Genomic DNA, 24,535 nt, shown 5'->3' with positions numbered 1-24,535 from the left:
AATCAAACTAATCTAAAAATTATAACTAAAACCTGATTATAATATCGCAAAGTATCCTTAGTCATATTAAAACATAATTTCTTTCTTACAAATATTTTTTTTTCCAATAACTAAATAAAAATTATTAAAATATAAATCTTATAAAGTATTTATTAAAGACTTTATGATTTGGAAGGCCAAACCATCCTTCTTTATTTGTTTTTAGGTTAAAATATATTTTTTGTCCCAATTTTGGTCAAGTTTTATCAATTAAATCCTAATTTTGGTTTTGTATTCAAATAGGTTCTAATTTTTGTCAATTTTTGCTAACATCATTTAAATTATTAACGACCATAAACAGTGATTTTAAATGTCCACGTGTCGACCCAGAAGCGTGTCACGTATCAAACTCAATGTTATATATTTAATTTGATCCTTATATTTGATATTTTTTGTTCAATTTAGTCCAAATTTTGTTTAAAATTGACCAATTTTGTCCCTATCGAATACGTGACCAAATTTAGTTTTATATCAAAGTTATAATGATGTGAATTTAAATATATTATATAAAAATATTTAATAAAAAATGTGAATTTTAATACAAAAATTAAATTTAGTTTCAATTTGGAGAGGGACCAAATAAGTTCATGTTAACAAAAATTGGGACTAAATTGAACAAAAATACAGGGACCAAATTGCATATAGAACATTGACTTTGACACGTGACACGCGAACATTCAAAACAAAATTTAAAAAAATTAAAAAAACCCACGAAGTGACACGTACGGTCAATGTTCATAGATATAAACGGTGTTAGCAAAAAAAGGTCCCAATTGAACAAAATTGACGAAAATTTGGACCTATTTGAATACAAAACCAAAATTAAGACTTAATTGACAAAACTTGACGAAAATTGGGACAAAAAAGATATTTTAATCTTATTTTTAGCGGTTGTTTTCATATTAATATAACAAATTCAAAATTTTATATATGATAATTTTTTATAAAAAATTCAAGTTTAAGTTTGGTTTTAACCCCCAATTTTTTTTTCTTGCATGATGTGCCTAATGGGCCATTGGTGGATGGAGGAAAATGTTGAAAATGAACAAAATGTATTTTGAAGTGAGAATCCATTTACTTTGAAGATGGGTGAAGTACTTAGAGGTTTTGGAATCAACCCTTTAAATTTAGCAACTTCCATTGTCTCTGAAACATTCACTGAACCAGATGGATTGGAAACGCTTCTTCAACCCAAAAACTCACCAAAATCCCAGTATCACTTTTTTCCATTCATAGTTTTGTAGCAGTAAACAAAATTGCATTACATAGTACTTTTTCATTGGTTGATTGAACAAAATCTATTTACACTTCTTTCTTTATACGCATGCTTGATTCTTCTGCATGAGTGACACATTCGTTTAGACTTGCCAAATCTTACTAAACTATAATTAATTTAGTGGTTATTTTTGTAAACCAATGCTTATTTGTATGCATTCAATATGTGTAGATACAATGTCCATGTTGGATCAAGTGATGAACATGACCAAGGGTGCAACCGATGGAATTTCTAGGGTTAGCAAGCAAGTCAATACTTCGGTAAGACAAAATCTATTACCTCAAATTATAAGAAAAAGTTGTTAAAAATATATTTTTCTTTCGAGAAATATCTGTTTCTCATGTTTTATACAGTTTAGGATGTTGGGAACTTCAAGTATTCAGGGCGCGGTTGGATATGGAATTGGTTTTCGCCATGGTTTTGGACTTGGTATCTATTCACCTTTATCTATTCATATTTCTCAATGACGTTTCACCTTTATCTGATGTTTATATCATTAGGTGTTTGTTATGCTGTTGCTCTCAGCTTGATAGATGTTATAATGCATGATATGATTTTTACATTCATAAGCATTACGCAATAAAGAAAAAATAGTGGAAGCAGAAAAAGTTGTCAGGATTTGCCACAAATTACGCTTCGAATATCCCACTTCGACAGAACAATTCATAATATATAAATAGGTGCAAATTTTAACTTACAAAACATTTTTGTAAGATTGAGTTAGGTTTAGTAGATTCATCTTTTAACATGTTATCACAATCACGAATAAAGTCTATCTTAACAAAATTTATTATTTGTCGAATCTATTATTTCACCTGAGTCGTTATCGGACCATCCATTAACATCTCACGCACAACTCGAGACATCTCTACTAAAGACGAATTAAGCTTAAAGTCTGCTTCTTAACATTACGTAAACTTAAGTGGTAAGCTTGAATAAAACCTAAGTAATCTTCATTTGATGGCTGTTTTCTAATTTACTCACCTGCAGGCATATCAATGAGATCAGGGATGGATAAACTTCAATCTAGTGTAGTAGTATGTGGAATTTCTTTCATCTGAAAAGGTTTTGTTTTGTATTCTGTGTGGTTTATGTATCTCATGATAAAATCTTGAATTTGGCAGGAACCAATGACAAAGATGACTGGCCTTATTCCAGGTTTACCATCTGGTCAGGGTGCATTGCCGATGCCAGCATCCTCAAAGAATGTTCCAAGCAAGGTTCCTACCGACAAAGTTTGTGCTGAAAACATGATGCAATCGGTAACTAAATCAACAGATAAAATATCTGCAGGAAGCATGATGCAGCAGGCAACTAAACCATTTGACCAAATTTCTCAAGAAAGTTTCATGAAGTTTGCAAATAAATCAGTCAACCAACTATCACAAGGTCTTGTAGGGTCTCAACCTACAAAAAATGATTCGGCCTTTGACTGCCAGACAGAGAAGGTTATTATTAGTAACTTTCCACAAACTCCATCATTGAACCAAAAACAGGTTTCAAACAAATCAAAACTGTTTTTTCTTTTAATATGGATACGGATTTTAAATCCAATTCATGTAATTGGATATGTATGAACATTTAAATTCCAACTCATGCTTGCATTTTTCGAAGAAAGAGGGGAAGGACTTGATACTAATTAAGTCAACTTATATATATACATCTCGAATGTGAAACTAAACATTAGTGACTGTTTCAATCGTCACTCAATAAAAGATGAAAGAATAAATCCAACAAACATCATATTTTACTAGGATAGACTTAAACCCACGATTAAGATAATATGTTAAAAAGTAGACTTTAAGTCTAATTCAATCTCACAAAATTCTCACAAAACCCTGACTTGTAAAATGAGGTTTATATATATATATATATATATATATATATATATATATATATATATATATATATATTCTAAATAGACTTTAAGTCTAATTCAATCTCTAATTGACGTGAAACTTCCACAAATCTTAACGGACTAACTTCCATACATGATTGTTATCAGATGCTGCTGCTGTGCCTTTTCTTCCATTAATTTCACTGCCTTACAAAATGAATTATAACTTTGGTTTTCACACATTCATTATGTTCAAGAAAATGTATGAAATGATAATTTAAGCTTTTCCTAAGTCTATGAAACATAATATGAAAATCTGATTCTGAGATACTTTGTAGGTTGGACTTATGGAGTCAGAAAACAAACTACTTCAGACGGTAATTTTTGTTTGCAGCCAACAAGTACCACAGTTGATAGCATATACTTTTCTATTGGACTTTCGAATTGTTGAGTCACTTCAAAAATGGAAAATGAGTATTACTATTACTATGCATTTAGGTTATGAAACAGCGAGAAATGATTGATGAACTTAGGGAGGAAAATGAGAAGCTCTGCCAGATACTACAAGTGAAGGACCTGAAAATACCATGCACCAAGCTTCAGCCAAGTTCTTCAGGTAGAATTAGAATGAGGTTGCAAGTACTGATTTTTTGAGAATAGACAAGTAGATTATGCTATGACTTCAAAAATGCTTTTGATGCATTTTTTTGTCTCATTTTCTGTAATGAATCAATTTTATGTGGATGTTGCTAATTAAGTTTTGCACTGATTTTGATGGAGATTTGCTTATTTTGCAGATCCAAATTTTCAGACATTCCCTTCACCGGAAGTTATTGATAACAACAACGGTGGTTCTAGGCCTTCCGGTGATGCTTACGGTAAGTATTCCAAGAAAAAGATTTAGTATTGGAATGTTAAAATTGAGGATAATGAGAATTTGATCTCGGATAGAATTTGGATTCTCTTGTGAGTTTTTGTGTGTTGTTCCTCTAGTGCGCTTTTATAATACATTGATTATTACTAATTTTGATATTTTTAAATATATTAAAAAGATACTTAGAATATTTTTAATATTCAGCAGAGGACAACGAACAAAATCAGTGAAGAATCTGATATCGGATAATGATATTTGGATATAATTTTAATTCAGTATTTCAATAATTTATTTTGACTTTTTTTAATAATAAGATGTAATGATCTAAAAATGATTGAAGTAATAGATTAATAATAAATAAAAAAATAATCAAAATATTATTATTTTAAAATATCATTACTCTTTTCTAAATTTTGTAAAATCTAAAAAACATGTTTTAGTACTAATACTAATGTATAAAAAAAAAATCTGCACTTTCATTTTATCATAAATCATATCATGCTATATGAAAATTTTGTTAATTTTATATTAGTAACCTTAAAAGTCATACTGATTATAAAAAAATTTGTTTTTTAGATGGTACAAGTCTATCCATCAATCCGCAGGAGGATTCACAAGGGTTTAATTTTACAATTTGTTTAAAAAATACTGACTTGAAGCGATAAAATTAGCGTTTTATTAGAAAAATGAAAATACGAATTAAATATTTGTTTTTTAATAAATTATTTTTTTAAGTTAATATTGAGAATTGATATTACATAGGATGGTCACATAAAATTCCATTACCTGCAAAATATTCTTTCAATATTTTAATAGGATAAAAGTGAAAAAAAAAAATACAAACTAAAGAAAAAAATTAATAATTTTATAAAATCTATGCTTAAACTATTTTAAGTAAGATTCTTTTGACAAAATTAGCTGACAAGTTCATTTTAACTTAGTATGTATAACATAAATTCTGATCTAAAAAAAAAAATATTTAATTAGTTGTTTTAATAGAATATTAATTATTTTAATTTTTAATGTTAAAATATTTTTTAATTCAAACAAATATTAAAAATAATGCAATAATTAATTATCTTTATAAAATTAAAATAAGTAATGATAAGTAATAAAATAGAAATAATAAAATATAAAGATATAATGAAAGAAAATTAAATATTTTAAAATAAATTATTTGAAAGATTTACAGACTAACTACTTAAATAAGCTAGTAAATTTATTGGTCTTAATAAAAACACTCGATATATTCTCAAAAATTAGGTTTGTAGGTACATACATTAATTGACAACTTTAAAAAGAAAAAACCAATGCTAGAAATAAATGGAACTAAAATAAATAAATAAATCTTTCTATTTTATTTGTTTGTAGGTAATATCTAAACTTACACCAATATTAAGGTCATATTTAGTTTCAAACATAATATAGATGTGTTATTTATGATTGCAGGTACATTGCTAACTTCAAAAGGAGAGAATGGTAAAGAAATTTTTTAAACATAACTTCTTTGTGGTAACAGGTACTTTTCCAATTTCAAGAGGAAAACAAAATGGCAGTGAAAAAGAGTAGAGCCAAAAGAAAAAAACCCTACATCGTGACGTGGAATTTCCATGCATAAATTATTACTTCAATAAAAAAGATTATGTTTTTAATACTGCAACACCTTTTTTTTTTTTTAATGAGTGAATGTGGAATATTGCATCAATAATTTCTGATAAATAGTTTTGTTTAGTTGTGATCATGGATCCCGTAACAAAAAAAGCTAAAGTTTGATACTCACAGCTTTTACAATTTGAATTCATTGGGGGTGGAATCTAGTGCTTTATTTTGTGTGGTACAAAATTCTTCATGTGTAATTTTATCATAAATGAATAAATTCTGTAACTTTATGGCCTACACAAATACCCATTCATTGCAGAATTAGCAAAACTTCAAATGCTACTTCATCACCTCTACCTTCGGATTTTATTCCCTTGTTGTGTTCTTCTTTACACAGAACAGCATTCAACAAATTGTGCTTCTAATGTTTGTGTTGTGTTCTAAACTCTGATGTTAAACAAGAAGAGTTATGCACCCTTTCTGGTTTTATCTGCTATCAACTTATAAATAAAAGTACTAAACAATTTTCATCATTTTCTTTAGTTTTTGCGTATACATTTCAATGGTCAAAATCCTTAGTGCTATGGCATTTGTTATTTAATGTTAGTAATTTTATGGGAACCTCACTTTCTGCTAAAGTTGTTTTGAGGAAAAAACCAACCAATTCCATGCTCTTTATATTCTTCCATCACATGCACAAGCACAAGCACAACACACTGTCCCTTTTTTAACTCTTTCTTCCACACACATATTCATGATAAAGTTCCAAAGTGTCACCTTCAACTTGTTCCTCACCTTCAACAATAGTTTTAGATATAAGAGAAAAATAGTGTAATTTTAATATGTTTTTGTGCGAGAGAAGAACGTAATTTATTTTATTAATTATGACAACTGTGAATGTCGATTAGAATTCATCTTAGATTAACTTTAGGCTGCTTCGTATGTATAAAACGTGAATTTGACCTATTTTAATTTTTTAAAATATACTCTTACGTGACGCTAGGTGAAAAACTAATGTTTTAAATAAGTTTGATGAATACTCCAATTTTCACCTTTTTTTAACAATGATATTTACAATTAAAAAAACACCAATGAGGTGCCTATAACAGATAGAGCAAACATAAATACAATAATATTATAATTATGAAAGTCAGGAATTAGCATCCGTAGGTAAAATCGTAAATTTTGAATGATATCATAAATCATACAATACTCGTACAATATTGCATTAATGAAATACTAACCAATTATCCAAGAATCATCTACAGAATAAAATAACAGAGTAGCTTAAAAAGAACAGAACAAAAAACATGTCTCAGTTATTGATTAAAAACATGTCTTGGTTCAAACAAGAAGCATTGTCGCAGCCGCGAAAAAGGGTAGAGGTAGCATCAAGAAACTGGTTCCACCAAGAAACGCGTTGTTGGGGCTTGAAGGCACAGAATCAGCAGATGCCGATGAAGTGAATGGAGTGGGTGAGGGTGAACTAGGAGAGGGAGCAAAAGGTGAAGGTGGCGATGAAGTGGTGGATGGGCCTGAGCTTGGGCCTGGGCCTGGGCTTGGGCTTTGGGAAGGTGTTGGAGTTGGTGAGGTGGTTGGGGACATTTGCGGGGGGAGAGTGAAAGACGTGGGTGCAGGAGAGGGAGCTTGAGACGTGGATATTGCTACCAGAGTGAAGGATATGGCTAGCACCAACATGGCACGTGTGAGTGCTGCCATTGTTACAGAGAGAAGAGAAAGAAAAATTTGGGTGACAGAGAGAACAGAGTATGCAGAACAATGGTCATGGTTACTGTATTTATAGAAGGAGCATAGATAATACAAGTTCTTAACGAAGAATCAGTTTTTTTCATGTAATCATGGATGGTATAGACACGTGTCCTTGCAGGAAGATCCTGCCCAGAACATAATGGACTCTATTCGGGCCCATTATTTTTGTAAACCAGGCCCAGCCCAATAAAAGGAAAAAGGAAAGTGTAGTTAGTTCGCACGTGTGGAACGGATAGAAACAGATAAGGGTCTTCTCCATTCTTACATTTTGCAGTGTTGCCATGTCTCCTACCCACTGAAGGTGCAACCCCTGTTTCCGTTTTCATAATAATGGCTTCTCAAGTTCTTCTTCAGGTTTTGCTCTCGCCTCTTCATTAAATGTGAAAACCTAAACATTTTTATATTCTCTATCTCCTTACTGATTTGGAAATTGTACTGCAGCAGGCACTGTTTGCGCCCAAGCTCACTTTTCCTTCTTCTTCCCTTCGTAACGTTGCGTTAATTTCTAGGGTTCCTTCGACTCCAATTTCATGGCGTTGCACTCCTCTTATTGCTAAGTCTAGTTTCGTTGTGAGAGCTGATTCCAACCTCGAAGGCGGTGGTGAAGCCACCGAAGATGTTCCTTCCGACAATGTTGATGAAGTTTCGGAAGGCGAAGCAGAACAGCTTTCGGATTCTGAGGCTCCGAAATTGCCCCGAAAAGCCAGAGTCAAGCTTGGAGACGTTATGGGGGTAATTAGAGGCGCCATAAATTAGCTTGAGTGTTTTAAATTACCAATTAGGTTTCCACACTCTGCACCCTTTCTATGCGTGTCTGTGTGTGAGAATGTGTAGGGAAAGACAGAAGATGGACGAAGTGTAAAATGCATGATGTTGTTTTTGCTGTTGCTGATGCAGATATTGAATCAGAGGGCAATTGAGGCATCGGAGAAGGAAAGACCCACGCCAGACATTAGGACTGGGGATGTTGTCGAAATCAAATTGGTATTCTTTTTATTACTTAAGATATATTTTGAGAAGAGTGCTGAAGTGACATGAATTTTATGGTGTTATAATTTTGTTCTTCTTGCAGGAGGTTCCTGAGAACAAGCGTAGGTTGTCCATTTATAAGGGGATTGTCATCTCAAAACAAAATGCTGGTATTCACACAACTATTCGAATCCGAAGAATCATTGCCGGCACTGGGGTTGAGATAGTCTTCCCAATGTGAGTTTCCTCTTTATTAGAATTTTGTATTTGAAGACTATTATTGCCATTTGCTTTTCCACTATTTGGATCATTCCTTCACATCATTGTTTATCCTATTGTTGTGATTAGGGGATATAATTATATAAACCGTTTTCCTACTAAAAACTGGGAATTTGGGATTAATACTTAACTATCTTTGTTACTTAAAGGAACTATAGTCAATGTGAAGACTTTGGATGACTAGGCTGTGGAAAAAGAAATAGTTAGGAGTTGTCATTTCCAAAGATTTAGATTCCATCGTCTATGCATGCACAACTGTGCACCTTTTGAAACTACATATTGTTTGGACGTTGGTTGTCTGATGGGATTCTGATCAATGGTAGCTTAAGGTAACCTTGTTCTACAATAAATTGAAGCATGAGACTATTTTCATTTCAATTTTTATTTCTTTTTTACAAAACGGGGTTTATTCGGTTTCCATGGGAGGGTTGTAACTTGTAAGAAGACAAATCCTTTTCTAGTAATAAGAATTCTAGTTGTGGGAAATGTGAATTGGAAAAAATATCAGCCTGAACTTGAAATTTATTTATGTCAATATGTCTCAGAAGAATGGCAGGTGAGATTCATATATGTTTTAATGTGTGACCTACATTTGTTGCTGACGAACATATGCAATGTTTCTATGGTTAATATTTGTCTTCGGTCTGTGCTGATATTAAGAGATAATGAAATTATCATTGAGAAGATTTGAATTTATTTATTCAAGCTGATTGCCCAAACAGTTCTCTGTTTTAAGCTACAAATGGATGTCTAAAGACCACTGTATATGAATTTTCATATTGGTAGATTGTATTATGAAATCTTTACCGACTTTTTCTTGTCATATATTGTCTTATATGTGCTTATATTTACTGCGACAGTTACTCACCAAACATAAAAGAAATCAAAGTGGTAAGCCACCGTAAGGTCAGGAGGGCAAGATTGTACTATCTGAGAGACAAGCTTCCGAGATTCTCCACTTTCAAATGATTCGTAGATACCCCACTTTTCCCTACGTTCATCTTCGAAATAGTCTACTGATCCATGATAAGTGTTGCGGGGCTCTAATGCTACTATTTCAATTTGTTCTGTTGTACAATATATCATTCTTCTTCCCCTTACATCCTATCTTCCCTGAAATCGAAACAAGTGTACTGCTGAACCTTGATAGCTCTGAGAAATTTGAAGTGTTTCTTCTGCGTCACTATAATATATACTGTAAGAAAGCGAAGCTGTGACAAAGAAAACCATTACTTTAGTTCATTAAAATGGATATTAGGATTAAAATCTAGAGCAACATGCTGGAATAATTTTGTTATAAATTCTCTTGTTCTATGCTTTTATTTATTACATATTTGAATCTAGACGAAATATGCTAGCATGGGGATGATGTCTATTTTTATGTTTTAATACCCTTCGTCATCCTTTTCATCGACCTCATTAGTGATCACTTGTTTAAAATCGTTATTTTCGTAATCATCAATATAGAGTGCCCCGGTTTTCAAATACGTTGTCAGTGTTTTAACGCTCTTCTTGCCTGAAAGTTGGAAAATATGAAGATATCCGTACCTCAATTACTGTTATAGGTAATATGAGAACATGGCATATTTTTTATGAAGTAAAAATGAAAGAGAAAAAGAAAGAGAGGAATAGCAATTGGAAGTGAGGTAAAACTTAGTAGGTAAATAGTATTGAAAAAATATAATGAGATAAATAATAATAAACATTGAGCATTAATTTTATTAAAAAAAATAATTATATTTAGAATAATGGAGTGTTAATAACTAAACCAAAAAAATTAAAATTTAATATAAGAAATTAAAAACTGAATAAGCTGAAAATTAGCCTAAAAATCGGAGGAAATAATAATCCGTTTTCATTGAAATTGGTTTAGATTTAGTTTTGAAAATAGATCCAATTCAAATTGAGCTTATATTTTTTTTATGTTATTAATTATACAATTACTTTTAGATTTGTATAAATAACTTTTTTAAAATACTTGTATTGTATTTTCTTAAACAGAATAAAACTGAAAATCTGTGTGATTCAAACCCCTTTAAATAAAATTATTTTAAATCTAAAAAACATAAAATCAACAACTTAAATAATAAAATAGAAAAAGAAAACAGTGGAATGAGATAAGTTTTCACATAAATATCATTCTCTTTCTTTATTTAGAAAAAATAAAAGGTGGTAAATAAAAAACATTTAAAAAAGGACACGTGCACAGAGTAGGTAGCAGGTGGCCCCAAAGGATGCGAGCAGCGTCTCTCTCTCTCTGTTATTCAGTGCCTCTGCGAAAACCAGATGGCGCAGACATACAGTGTGGAGGAGTGTGAAGGCGAAAAGCGATCTCGGTGGCTAAAATTCTGCAAAATTTGGTTAAGGACTTTGTAGCCATCGGTGCCCCATACTCCTCGTTCCATCACATATTTCTTCTTCCTCTTCTCCTTCACGCGATGTGATGTCACTCTAATTCATTTCTTCCTCCATTCCCCATTCCCCCTTTCCCCCCACTCCCCTTCTCCGCCATGACCGCCTCTCAACTCATCTCCGTTAGTCCCGACGAACTCCGCTTCCATTGTACGTCTCTCTCTCTCTCTCCTCTCAATCTCACCAAATCCTGTTTAATTATTCCTTTTATTCACAAAATCACTAATTAATTAATTGTTATAGACATTTATCGCCAATATGTTGTTTATTTACTCTCCTGATTTTCGTGTAACCAGTTGAGTTGGAGAAGCAAACGTTTTGCGATCTTAAGGTCCTCAATAACACACAGAATCATGTTGCTTTCAAGGTATTTTTTTAACTTTATGTTTTGCTTCCTTCTCAATGCTTTTCATTCCAATCTATTTTTCTTGATTTTCTCCTTCATATAGGTCAAAACCACTTCTCCCAAGAAATACTTTGTACGACCAAACACCGGTGTCGTACACCCCTGGGACTCCTGTATCATCAGAGGTGCTGCATGTTAATATTACCGAGTTACTTATAAGGCTAGTTCTTTGATTATGATATGTATTATATCTTTATTTGGGTTAGAGGATATATATATATATATATATATATATATATATATACGTGAAGCGATTTCAAAATCGGAAACTATTAAATATTTAAATGAAGACAAGTTTATGATACTGTCTTCTTTAAATAATTACGATTGATTATGGAAAATTGATGGATTTTACTTTTGATTCCTTAGCCCCTGGCGAGCACACGTTAGCAAAACCGTTTTCTTTTTGCTTTAAAACTTTTATGACATCTTTGATCGGTGGTGTGAACAGATAAAATGAAAAGCAAAATTGTCGCCAACCTCTTTCATTGCCTTTTAGCCAAATAAAAAGGGAAAATGTTATCAAGACAAATTTTATTTATTTGCTGAAATTGATTACAAGTATGTAGTAAACTTCCCCTCGTGGTTTTTAATTTCTAATAATTTTAAGCAAAGGCAAATAAGATATTAGGAAGTGTGTTGCTAGCACTTGCCTAGCAGATATGCATGTGAACAGGATACTGAATGGACATCTAATGGACGTAAATTTAGAAATATGCTGTTTCATAATATAGATGGGTAGGAAGAAACGCAGGGTGGATGTTTAGGTCTGTGAAAACTGCAAATTTCAACTGATCAAAGGTCACATAATGGAAAATTTTCTTTCCTGCAACGGTAAGGACTAGGAATAAGTGATTAAGAGCTTTATTTGAGCTTGTGATGCACTATTTCAGCTTTTTTGGTTCCATCTAGATGAAATGTTCTTGTGTTAAATTTATTTGCTTAGGAGCCCAGAGCTCTTCCCGGTCTATGGTAGTAGAATTTGTCATATTGTCCAATTTTTATTTTGTACAGTCACTCTCCAAGCCCAACGGGAATACCCTCCAGACATGCAATGTAAAGACAAGTTTCTGTTACAGAGTACAATAGTGAGTTCAAATACTGATGTTGACGACCTCCCGGCAGATACTGTAAGAGGGTCAACACTGTCTTTTTATAGGGGATCAACTATACAGATTGAAAAGCAAAAATTGGTCACTAATACTGCTAATTTCACTTGCAGTTTAATAAGGAAAGTGGTAATTCGATAGAGGAGTTGAAATTAAGAGTTGCATATATCTCTACTGCCTCACCCGAAGGAAGCTCTGAAGATGATGCATCCAGGAACTCACATAAACTCGATTCCTCTTCTGTGAGTCTCTTTTCCTCCCCCATATACCCTTCGTGGAAATCAGTTTCCCCTTTTTTTCTTTATTTTGAATTTCGTAATTTTATGTTTTAAGCCATAATGCCATATGTTGTATCTTATGTCTCAAGCTGGAGAACCCACATGCGTGGGGTCCCTATGCAAAGAAACCTCACATATTTGGAACGGAAAAGCTTGAGAAACCTGATTGAGAAGATTACTATGGGTTGCTTCACTTGATGGCATAGTTCTTGGATTTTGTGACAGCATTAATTCCATTTTGTTGATGCACAAACTACTCATGATACTTGCTCCATTTGGTGGAAACAACGTAGGACTTGGTATTTGAGAAAGCTAGAAAACATTTTGAGATTGATAAGTAAAGACAAAATAAAAATTGAAATCAGTGAAACATTTGAACTTCCTTCTATAGGTCGCTTCTGATTGAAAATATAAACATGTGTTGCATCAAGCTTCTCCTGTTTATAATATGTCTGGTATCTGGTTTATTCTGCTCAGATTTTACTTTATAATTTTATAGAGGTGTTTCCTCGGCTTTTAAGTGGCACAAAACATCTAGCATGTTGTGCACTCCACAAATTCCATTAAAGCAGTGTGGAAAAAAATTATGCTCAGGTCTCTAGTTAGTTTGCCGGAGATTATACATATATAATTTTAATTCTTGTGGAATTGTTTATAGATTATGTCATTGTACACGCTGAATTTAAAGTAATTACTTCTGTATTTATGATACCAATTTATTCTTTTAGGTTAAGATAGTTGTATTGGCAGTTTTTAATTTCATTCCATTCACATACATACTGACTCCATCTGTGTATTAGCAAAATGAATGGCTAGTTGCTTGAGTTGTATTCCGTATTTGAGTTGTTATATCTAATTGCACATCAATTGCTCATTGTCAGACATTTCCTACATTGTGGCAGTTAATGCCAGACAATTAAACCTTCCCTCCCCGTTCAGATCTTTTCTTTAGATTAGCCAGTCATGCTTTTAAATTACACTTCTATTTTTTAAGAGTCAGGTTTTGCAGAATCTGAAGGAAGAAAGAGATGCCGCTGTCAGACAAACGAGACAACTGCAACAAGAAGTGGTAACTGTTCTGCGTTTTTCAAACATTGCTCTTTTATCACAAGATTTTGGTTAGGATTATATTTGGAGTTGTTGTTCCAAATATGCACTCATGGTGATTCAGTTGAATGTGATGAATAAACATGTTGGAACCAAAAATGATATTTGATACACATTGTCTCCACCTCTCTTCCACCTTGTATTTTCTCGATTAATTTACTTTCGTTTCATATCATATATCTATTTTCTTTTTTCTGAAAATCTCTCTCTTTGGTGTTGGATTGTGACTGTTGGATCTATAATAGTTGTCTGCTGTACTCATTACTGAGACTTGAAAACTATTTGTAAATATCACTAATCTATGTACTCTGTTCATTGTGTAGGACATGCTGAAAAGACGAAGAAACAGAAAAAGTGATCCTGGCTTTTCCTTCATCTTTGCCATTTTTGTGGGTGTCCTTGGAGTTTTACTTGGCTTTCTTTTTAAACTGTTATTCTCTTCTCCATCTAGAGAATGATTTAGACTATTCCGTAAATTTGCATGCAGACTCTCCGTATTGTTCACTGTATACGTTTCAAGTTTAATATTCTTTTGAATTAGAATTTTTCCAATACGCCTCATAGACTTGACGCACTGTTGTTTGGAAGAGGAATGGAAATGTTTGTTAGTAATTTACAGTTATTCATTATAATACTCCTCTAACACAAATACATACTAAATTCAACAACTTAATTTCCTTATAATTTGAGTTCGAATTTACTGGATTGAAAATAAATAAATAAATCAACTGAAATTAATTTGAGAGTTTCAATTCTGAATAATTAAAAACAAAATATATCCTTTTAAGTTGTTCTTTCCTCTTGCATGTAAATTTCCAAAAGTCAAATTAAAATGTATGAAAATTTATAATACCAAAAAAGACGAAAGATTTTATTGGTTAATATTTTAGATTTTATGATCCTTGGTTTCTGTCAGAAATACATAACTACATAACTGAGTTCTTTATTTATTGAAAATGTTATTAATGACGCATTTATGCAAATTTTCTCGGTACCAAATCGCAGTTCTGATCTGATTTCAAAAATAGTAAATAATATATGCAATAATAATACGAAAAATTATATCCAAAAAAAGTATTATATGTGATAAATTTATTTATTTTTTAAATAATTTTATCAAAAAATAATATCAATAATATTTTTTACTTGATTAAAGTAATGTGTCTATTGTGTACTCGTTCAAAAGGTTTACCAAAGATATCATCCACGCAATATATTTTATATAAAATTTATCCGTCCTTTTCGTGATACTATCACATAATTTAGTATATTTCTTGTATCTTTCTGTCTTTTTTTATTTATTTACCTGTCTTAATTACAAAACTTGTTATGAAATAATTTTTCTTTTTACTAAATATGATTTTGTACCTTTTGAGGAAGCTGTTTTATTTTCCTTTTAAATCAATTGGAATTTTATGGATATGTGTATATTGGTGAAAAGAAAGGGGGAAATATACTTTTTTTACAAGAAATATTTATGGACTTTGTATTAAAATTTATACACCAATTGATACAAATTATTTATTTGAACAGTTTACTTTTGTTTATCAGTCTCATCAAAATAATGGTTATTAAGAGACAACCAATAATCTTTTACTGGAAATGTTTTAATATGTTTATATAATTAAATCTCATATTTATTCACATAACTTTTTTTTTTAATATTTCATTTTAAGTATAATAGGTAGCAAAAACTATTACAAATTTCATATGTTTGTATTACTTTTGTTTAATTGTGTTTAGTTTGTAATATTATGCCTATTATAATAAACTTTTTATTATACTATGACAATTTTTTTTTTTATTTTCTCAAAAAACTTTATTTTAATCTTATTATTTGATGGGTGTGATGATCTATTTTGGATTGAAATGAACTTATTTTTTAATCTAATTTTAAATATATTAAATATAGTTTAAATAATTTTTAAATAATTTTAAATTTTAATTTGAACTAGTCTAACTTAAGTTCAATCTTGTATAATTCAAACTAACATGAATTCACTCATTTAAGTTTTACTTAATCTGATCAAGTTTTATTTGAATTAGACCTTATTTAACTTGTTTTAGGTTAGCCAAGGTTTGAATCTCTTTAATATAGACTCGATTAATCTAATCAATATTCAGTTATGTTATATTTCACTTAGTTCTTATCGAATTTAATCTAGTTTAAGGTGATTTGAACGTGTGACTCACTTAACTTTATAAGAAATTGTTTTGACATGAACTTTCACGGACTCAACATATATGTGGACTAGTTTAGTTTAACTCAACTTAAAAAAAAAAAAAAAACCTTAATTATAATGATTTAAGATTTAAATTTGTCTCACTTAACTTAAGTTCATAGCAATTTAAAGTCAAACCCAACCTAACTTATATATAAGAGTCTCACCTCGATTAACATTATATCATTTGGGTGCAACATGAACTAATCATCTCTTGTCTAAATCTAACATGGCTTCAATTAATTAAAAACTACTTTAATTTTAAATTAAAAATATTATCCAATTCAATTTAAATTAAATAGATTAGACTTACAATAAAAAAAATTATATTCGAAATAAGTAGAGTAAACCTGAAGTATGAATGTATATTTACGAATTAAATTTGAAAATTTAACTTTTTTTTACATCCTACTATTTTAAATTTTTATATATTTTTTAACTATTTTAAATGTGTTATATTAGTCAGCCACTCTCCAAAATAATAATAATGTGCGTTATATATTTATGTATTGTGTATTTATCCCGTCCAACTTTATATGATACGGTATGATTTATTATTTAAAAATATATTAACTTCGTTTTAAAATTGAAAATTAATCAAAGGGATAACATTATCAAGTTGGAAAAAACTACTAATCCTAATATTTATATTTATTCGGTCAAATCTATAATATTATATAAATAGAATACCTTTTTAGTTTCATATTTTAATTGAATAAAATTTACCTTTTAATAAATAAAAAACAATGTATTACTATATATACAAAAAAGTAATTAAACAAATTTTTATTTAATTAAAATAGCTAAATAATTTTTATTTAAAAAATAATGATTAGATAATTTTTCAATACTATTTTTACACTTTTACAAAATTATATATAATAGAACCACATGCATGGGATAGGGGAGGTAGGAGACTTAAATGAAGAGGAAATAATCTTGTGTGGAACTTTCTGCGAAATTGCACTCTGTCCTTTCAAATATTAAAATAAATATAAATAGATTGGGAGTGTTGACATTCAAATATATTTCTCTCATCCATTATCCAATTTGTGTTTGCGATCGATCCAAGCAATGGACGCCTTCACTTCCTTCTTCGATTCAAGAAACCGATGGAATTACGATACCCTCAAGAACTTCCGTCTCATCTCTCCCCTCGTTCAAAATCACCTCAAGAAGGTTCCCTTCTAATTTCTACCTTTTTATCATTCATTTCATTTTTTTTATTCAATTACCGAAGAAATGTGGAAGCCATGGATTTCCTACGTTTTCTTTCATCGTCTTTGTAATAACAATGTCTCTTCTTTTGGATATATCAATTTCTATGATCTTAGTTAGGGTTTGCAAAATTTAGGGTTGTAGGATCTTCGGATGTTGGATTATTTCGATTTCATGGTAAATTTTAGTTTATTGGTTTGTTAATTTGGTGCTGTGATTGATTGTTGTAGGTTTATTTTACTCTTTGTTTCGCCGTGGTTGCTGCTGCTGTTGGGGCCTACCTTCATGTCCTCTTGAATGTTGGGGGTTTTCTTACTACGGTGGCGTGTGTGGGAAGCAGCGTTTGGTTACTCTCTACACCTCCTTCGGAAGAGGTATGTGTCATTTTAAGCTTCTGTTGCCTTTTTTTTTTTTTTTTTGTTTTCTTGTGATCGTTATTCACCCGCGTTCTTTATTTTCTTGTGATGTGCAGAAGAAGAGGGTGACTTTGTTGATGGCCGCGTCACTGTTTCAGGGCGCCTCCATTGGACCCTTGATTGATTTGGCTATTCAAATAGATCCAAGGTATGTGCTATGTGTTGGTCAATGGATTGTGCTAGGATTCATGCTATACATTCAACGCTCCCGTCACCTTTGATTGGAATTAAATCATTGACTTTTTGTTTAGATAAACTTTTAACGACTTTGTAAAGGTGAAGAAATTGTGAAAAAAAAAAATGAATTTGACTTCTCTCATATTGATATTAACTTATGAATAAGATAAAACCAGTTTACTGGAAAAGTTAAATGAGAGTTTCTGTAAAAGATTTAGTTTAAAAGTTGTAGAAAAAGCTTAATTTTTTTCTTTCTATCTTCTTTTATTATTTTTTTCTCCTGGCTAGTACCTTCACTGGTAGTTACTCTTTGAGACAATTGGGTAGCGCATTGATGAATGTTTTATAGTTCTGTGACATCATTCTTTTTTGTTTCTCCAGCCTTATCTTTAGTGCATTTGTGGCAACATCCTTGGCCTTTGCATGCTTCTCAGGAGCAGCTTTGGTTGCAAGACGTAGGGAGTACCTGTACCTCGGTGGCTTGGTTTCTTCTGGATTATCCATCCTTCTCTGGTTGCACTTTGCTTCATCCATCTTTGGAGGCTCAACAGCTCTCTTCAAGTTTGAGGTAAGTGGCTGTCTGTCATTATTCCCATTTTGTGAAAATAGCTTGGAGCATTCTGATTCTTGGTTATACATATACTAAGAGAAATGCTGTCGACACTCTTTAAAGACTCTCTTTCTGACACTCTATCTAATATTGGTAATTTAGTGGAAATTACAAATTTTAGTAGGTTCTAATTTTCATTCAAAGATCCTGCCACTTGATTTAGAACTAAGAGCTCTCAAAATTTCTTCTTTCTAATTAATATTAACCAATAACCAGTAAATTTTTATAAGTATTAACACCCCTTAGAGGAATTCATTATTTGTTTTTTTAAGTCTCAATTTACACGGAGTTTATTTGATGTTGTTGCAGCTGTACTTTGGGCTTTTGGTGTTTGTGGGTTACATTATAGTTGACACCCAAGAAATAGTTGAGAGAGCACACCTGGGCGATCTGGACTATGTAAAGCATGCCTTGACCTTGTTTACTGATTTGGTTGCAGTTTTTGTGAGGATTCTTGTCATTATGGTGAGTTTGATTGTTAAAGCATGTTTAATGGGTTCTCCTTTACCTTACAAATTTTTTATTGACGGGATTTTTACTATTATTTTTCAGTTGAAAAATTCAGCTGAGAGGAACGAGAAAAAGAAGAAGAGGAGAGATTAATTTCTTACCAATCTGCTCGGTTTACACCTCTCTTCCCTTGGTCTTCAATACATAGGTTACTGGACTATAAAGTGATTTAATCTTCATGAGCTTGTTCCTACTTGTTTGCTTTTGAACTTTATAACTAAGCATGTATCAAAATGAAAAAAAAAGAAAAGCAAAAGATACGTTTCTAAGTAAGGTGGTCTTGGACAACCAGTTATTTTTTTTTTTATATATGTTAATATAAATAACTTGAGTACCTTAAAAAATAAAATAAAAATTATATATATTCAAGTAAGGTGGTTTTGCACAACTAATTTCCCACCCAAAATAGAAATAATAACTAGTCAATTTAAAATATATTTTGAGTATTTATATAACCCGTTGTAACTTTTGAGAATATGCATTAATCCTTGATAAATAATTATTTAAATTACGTATCTGTTTAAGGTTATGAATGCAATTGGATAGGTATGCTTATCAGTTATTGTAATTCTGACTATTTCTCTTTTCAATTCTATGCGTATAGTGGAAGTTCAAGTAATTAATCAAACATGATATTGTTGAGAGTCAATTGTACAATATAAGTATGTGATACATAACAAAAAAAAAAATCTGTAAATTTAATGTTTATTTCCTTAGAAATATATATCAACCATAAGTTGGGATTTTAGATTTCAGAGAGATAAAAAAAAAGTATTCTATCTCTTTGCCTAAATCTTCCGAATTGGTTGTATTAAGAATCTGACACCGTATTTTAAATTCCTTTAAAAAATTCATCTGCTGGATGGCAATACTTCAAAGTATTACATAAAATATTTTGAAAAAAAAAATTAATGCATGGGCGGAGAAGAAAAAAAGTAACAAATTAATGAAATCAGAAGACTATGCATGCCCCAAAAATTGTCTCTGACAGAGGTTTGGTGGAATTCAGACATGTGCTGTAAAGTTTCAGTACTACGTACGTGAGTGAATTTTATTTTATAAAAATTAAATATTTAAATATTATAGAACACCTTATCTCTTGAAACCTTTATGTATTATAGTATTTAGATATCTCATTTTAAAAGTTCCAGAACATTCCATAGGGATCTGGCGGTGGCTAAAGTTATAATTTTATGTTTAATTGAAGCAAAGACTTTTATTAACCCTAAAAGCATATGATGCAAAAACAGGCAAATCCGAAAAAAAAATTATTATAACTCCTGATGGATATCATGTCATTTTACTTTATGCTCGACAAAAACTAAGCTCAAGGTATGGGCTTTTTGACTTTTTCGTATTGTCCATTGATGTATTCTCATTTTTGGAACATTGCCAAATTTTGATTTCTATCAACAATATTACATTGATTTCACTTGAATTATGCTTAGCCTCTTTAAGATTTTAAATTTAAGTATGTATTCAAAAAAAATTATGAAAACTTTTCTTTAAAAATAACCAATTAGGTATTTACACTAAAAACAAAAATGAAGTGATTAAATATTTTTTAACCATAACTCAAATAAGACAAAGACAAATCTTGCAGTATTCTTTAATAAGACAAGGATACGTTGACAATCAAATTTTGAAAATTCTTTCATACAACATGAGACGTCGTCTAATTAGTTTAGAAACATAAAAAAATAAAAAAGTAAAAAATTAGAGACCACTTAAAAAAATGATACTTCTAATTATAAGAAAGTTGTCAAAATTTAGTAGTTAAAAAATAATTTTTCTCTTTAATATTAAAATTTTGAAAACAGTAAAAGCATTTGATAGATTTAGATTATAAGTTTCTCCTTTTAAACTAAGTTTTATCTATAGACAGTTTAAAATGCTTAGAAAGAATATGTGGTTTGCAGTGTTTACCTTTCAAATCATGATATGCTTGAGTTAAAAAAAAAAAACATTTTTTTCTTGATTCGCAAATAAAGTGGAAATACCCAACTTTTTGTTATCAAACAAAAAATCCAATCAATAAAATAACTGTGAAACTGAAAAATATATATTAGTTCGATTTAATTTCCAAAAAAGTAGAATAACTATTTAAAGAGTTTTGCCTAATGGTCGAATGCAAAGATGTCTAAATACAAACACATTAAAAGAAATTGTTAACATGTTGTCGAATACGAACCTTATTCCAAAATGCTTCATCATATGAGACTTCAACTGTTTTTGTTACAAAAATACTTCAATTGAATTTCTAGTTTCAATTGAATAAAAAGTAAAATAATAATAATAATAATAATAACGACTTCTTAAAATAAATCTAAATCGATTTCAATGTAAAAATAAATAAAGTTGTGACAACTTATTTACACTAGAATAGTCAATTCAATGACAACTCACCTTCATTCATAATCTTCTTTTTACAAATCAATGGTGATAATAAAATTGCATCATTTAGTGAATAGCCTCCCCCATCTTTTTTTTCGAAGGTAGGTCTACAGTGAAAAGTGTAACATCAAATTATAATATTTCAATAATGTGACAACCTTTGATCATTCGAATCTTCACGCAAAGTCACCAACATGCTCCCTCCCAAAAATATATGCAATCATTATAGGCTGAGGAAACAAGTATTAGAAAAGAGTAATATCCACACAATGCTTAATATGACCTTAGAATCATGTAATTCTATCACAGTTTTGTTCTTAAAAAATATCTTGAAAGACAGAGAGATAAAAGTATCTAAACTGTGTTTGATTCTGACTTCTAATATGTGAGACTTATCGAAGGTAGTGAAACTGTTATTAAAATAGATTTTTAAAAGAAAAATATGTGATCTGAATTCTCTAATCTGAGAACATTTACATGGTAGTTGCAAATCCTGATCAGAAGGCACCTTCTGTTTTGCTTCTTTGCACACTTGATTCCATTCCTAATATTAATAGGTTATAATATATGTTACTATTATTAATTTATTAATACTCTTTTTGTATGAAGGGCCTCTATCAATCTGACTCAATCTCACTGAAATGGGCCTAATACTTCCACTTAATTTATAGGGTGGTTACATTTAACTTGTCGTTTCTAAATGGGAACTATTCCAACCACATTATTGGATTATTATTTCACTTTAGCCAATGTGTTTTTGTTACATGGGATGATGATGATGATGAGTTGGAGGGTGAAAGATTCCGAACAAACTTAAGATCAGAAAGTGTGAAAAAGGCATAAACATGTATTAGGACTTTAAACAAACACTTGGTGCACAAAATGGGTTCGTGACCAAAGAGTTGAATAAAAGATACGAAGCTGATTCCTTAATAAAGTAACCCGCAAAATATACCGTGTGGATAAGAAATGTGTGAGTGGAAAACAATTAACATAGAATATCACTCGTTTAATTCTAAAAACAAATAGCTAAAATGTTTAATTACTCGATTAGTATTAGTTTTCATCTAAAAATGTTAAGGTCGAAGATTCTTCAGTTATTTTTAGTCTCAATTTGGTTTTGATTTATAAAAATTGAAACAATTTGATCTTTATTTGTGAAAATTTGATACAGTCTGATTATTTTCATTAAATTTCCTGAAACTGATAAAGAACTTTTTATCAAAATTGAAATAATAAATAGGATGGTTTGTAATATTTGTGTAATTAAAATAATTTTTAGTGTTAAATTTGATTAAAAAAAATCTTTGACATATTTCAAGAAATTTAACAATAAAAAAATATCAAATTGCATTAATTTTTCAAAATTCATGAACAAATTACATTAATTTTAGAAATTATAATTAAATTGAGACTAAATAAATTTGAAGAACTAATTTGACATCCTTTTTATGAAATTCAAGATTAAATGAGTAATTAAATCTAATTAAAATAAATAATTGTTTGAATTGGGATTTTAGTTGTTTGATAATGACACCGCGAATTAAGGTTAGAGATTTTTATAAAGTTCAATTTATTTTGGTATATTTATATTGAGATTTATCGAGTTTAATTTGAAATCACTTTTAAATCATTAATTAAGTGTTGTTTTTGTTGGTATTATTGGTTCACTCTTCGTGTAAAAGGAGAGGCGTAGATGATAATGTAGATTAGTTCTTTTGTGTATATGGCTGGTCAAAAATAGAGAACAAGAAGTTACTTTGTACAAAACTTGCAAGTTACGTTTTATTTTTTAATTTGTTTTGTGAAGTTAACATACAAAATGAATGATCAAACTTCTATGAGGAAAAAAATCTATTTTCAACAAAACGTAAAATAATATAATAATAACACAACGTAAATTAATTTCTCACCTGCTTAAAATATCCAACAAAGTCTCAAAATAAATAATTAAATAATTAAACAAAATAAAAGTACAGAAGTCATATATATTGTAGATTGGTGTATGTTGTCCCGTTTATACTTTGTTTGATGAGAATGAATTACTATATGTGAACATTTTTGGAAATTCATTTTTTATTTTATATGATTTATAAATATTGTTTGATGGTAATGATTTAGTTTATATTGGTGATTTATAGGATGAAATGTGAGATGAGGAAAAAGTGGTGGATTTACGGGAATTGTTTGATAGAATATTAATTTATTCTATATTTAAATACTTAGATTTAAAAAAAAATTATTTTATTACTTGAATTGTTTTTATTATTATATATATTATTGAAAATTAATAATTCATATTTTAAATAGCTAATATTTTTAAGAAATATTTGTTTTCAACTAATTTTGTATAACAAAATAATGTTTATGATTTGAAAATATATGTCAAATAAATTATGACATTACACTTAATTGTTTTTAGTAATCTTCGTTAATTCAATTAAATTAGTCATGCATATTAATAAAATTTATTATATTTTCTTCAATCAAATTACATCAATCTCTTTTTTTTTTCATCCCCTCCTCCAAATATTTTCAGTTAATCATATACTTTATAAATGTTCATTAAATAATAACTTGATTAATTTTTTTTTTAAATTCATGTTATTCTAATTGAACTTATTAAATATTGTATATCTATTAAAATACTCAAAAATTTTATCATTTGTTTGACTTTTTCAGATTCTTTACTGTTTTTTTTGTGTTATTTTCTGTTAAATATTAAAAATACACTGCATTATCATTTCAACAAAAAATTTAACAAGAATCCAAATTCTTAATATAATGATTACCTCACTCTGTTATCTTATTTTTTTTGTTTTCATGTTATTAAGAAAGATTAGGATTCATAGTTAATATAAATCAGTATTGTATTAAGTTACAAAAAATTAAACCCTAGATTGTATAAAATTAAAAGGTAAAAGTTAATTAAAAATATAAAATTTTTAAATATTCAATAAAAGATTATAAAACGTCCATTACAAATTCATAAATTTGAAAACTAATTAACCCTTAAATAAAAATTTTCTGACA

General features: G+C 29.8%; 4 protein-coding genes across 11 annotated transcripts; all 4 read left to right on the top strand.

The window, feature by feature from the left end:
* Nucleotides 1-1,127: 1,127 nt before the first annotated feature.
* LOC114174188 (uncharacterized) lies at nucleotides 1,128-5,910 on the top strand. 3 transcript variants are annotated; one of them, XM_028058977.2, is made up of 9 exons: nucleotides 1,128-1,252; nucleotides 1,487-1,575; nucleotides 1,669-1,744; nucleotides 2,306-2,352; nucleotides 2,440-2,763; nucleotides 3,491-3,529; nucleotides 3,651-3,768; nucleotides 3,950-4,030; nucleotides 5,476-5,910. In XM_028058977.2, exons 1-9 carry the CDS (start codon nucleotides 1,207-1,209, stop codon nucleotides 5,520-5,522), a joined length of 867 nt encoding a protein of 288 aa, XP_027914778.1. In that variant the 5' UTR covers nucleotides 1,128-1,206; the 3' UTR covers nucleotides 5,523-5,910. The 3 variants fall into 3 exon arrangements, with proteins under 3 accessions (XP_027914778.1, XP_027914777.1, XP_085523860.1); XM_028058976.2 differs by having other exon boundaries at nucleotides 2,440-2,811; XM_085667734.1 differs by having other exon boundaries at nucleotides 1,204-1,285; nucleotides 2,440-2,811.
* Nucleotides 5,911-7,594: 1,684 nt separating this feature from the next.
* Nucleotides 7,595-9,826, top strand: LOC114174189 (large ribosomal subunit protein bL19c-like). Of its 4 annotated transcripts, none has more exons than XM_085667742.1 (5): nucleotides 7,595-7,749; nucleotides 7,837-8,127; nucleotides 8,230-8,379; nucleotides 8,468-8,601; nucleotides 9,504-9,826. In XM_085667742.1, the coding sequence occupies exons 1-5, from the start codon at nucleotides 7,726-7,728 to the stop codon at nucleotides 9,610-9,612; spliced, it is 708 nt and encodes a 235-aa protein (XP_085523868.1). In that variant the 5' UTR covers nucleotides 7,595-7,725; the 3' UTR covers nucleotides 9,613-9,826. The 4 variants fall into 4 exon arrangements, with proteins under 4 accessions (XP_085523868.1, XP_027914779.1, XP_085523874.1 ...); XM_028058978.2 differs by having other exon boundaries at nucleotides 7,596-7,749; nucleotides 8,293-8,379; XM_085667748.1 differs by having other exon boundaries at nucleotides 7,599-7,749; nucleotides 7,840-8,127.
* A 1,092-nt stretch (nucleotides 9,827-10,918) lies between these two features.
* LOC114169245 (Plant VAMP (vesicle-associated membrane protein) family protein) lies at nucleotides 10,919-14,567 on the top strand. Of its 3 annotated transcripts, none has more exons than XM_028054315.2 (7): nucleotides 10,919-11,205; nucleotides 11,352-11,422; nucleotides 11,505-11,586; nucleotides 12,476-12,591; nucleotides 12,684-12,812; nucleotides 13,858-13,917; nucleotides 14,279-14,567. In XM_028054315.2, exons 1-7 carry the CDS (start codon nucleotides 11,154-11,156, stop codon nucleotides 14,411-14,413), a joined length of 645 nt encoding a protein of 214 aa, XP_027910116.2. In that variant the 5' UTR covers nucleotides 10,919-11,153; the 3' UTR covers nucleotides 14,414-14,567. The 3 variants fall into 3 exon arrangements, with proteins under 3 accessions (XP_027910116.2, XP_027910108.2, XP_027910099.2); XM_028054307.2 differs by having other exon boundaries at nucleotides 13,849-13,917; XM_028054298.2 differs by having other exon boundaries at nucleotides 13,843-13,917.
* Nucleotides 14,568-17,085: 2,518 nt separating this feature from the next.
* LOC114168571 (bax inhibitor 1-like) lies at nucleotides 17,086-19,381 on the top strand. The gene is made up of 6 exons (XM_028053453.2): nucleotides 17,086-17,356; nucleotides 17,626-17,769; nucleotides 17,868-17,959; nucleotides 18,370-18,556; nucleotides 18,908-19,063; nucleotides 19,151-19,381. The coding sequence occupies exons 1-6, from the start codon at nucleotides 17,252-17,254 to the stop codon at nucleotides 19,199-19,201; spliced, it is 735 nt and encodes a 244-aa protein (XP_027909254.1). The 5' UTR covers nucleotides 17,086-17,251; the 3' UTR covers nucleotides 19,202-19,381.
* Nucleotides 19,382-24,535: the final 5,154 nt, after the last annotated feature.

This window comes from Vigna unguiculata, chromosome 2, assembly GCF_037176805.1.
Source record: "Vigna unguiculata cultivar grain cowpea cultivar isolate G323 ecotype 2 chromosome 2, ASM3717680v1, whole genome shotgun sequence".
Classification (NCBI taxonomy): domain Eukaryota; kingdom Viridiplantae; phylum Streptophyta; class Magnoliopsida; order Fabales; family Fabaceae; genus Vigna; species Vigna unguiculata.
Note: the sequence above shows the minus strand (reverse complement) of the source record. Positions and strands in the feature narration are given on the sequence as shown.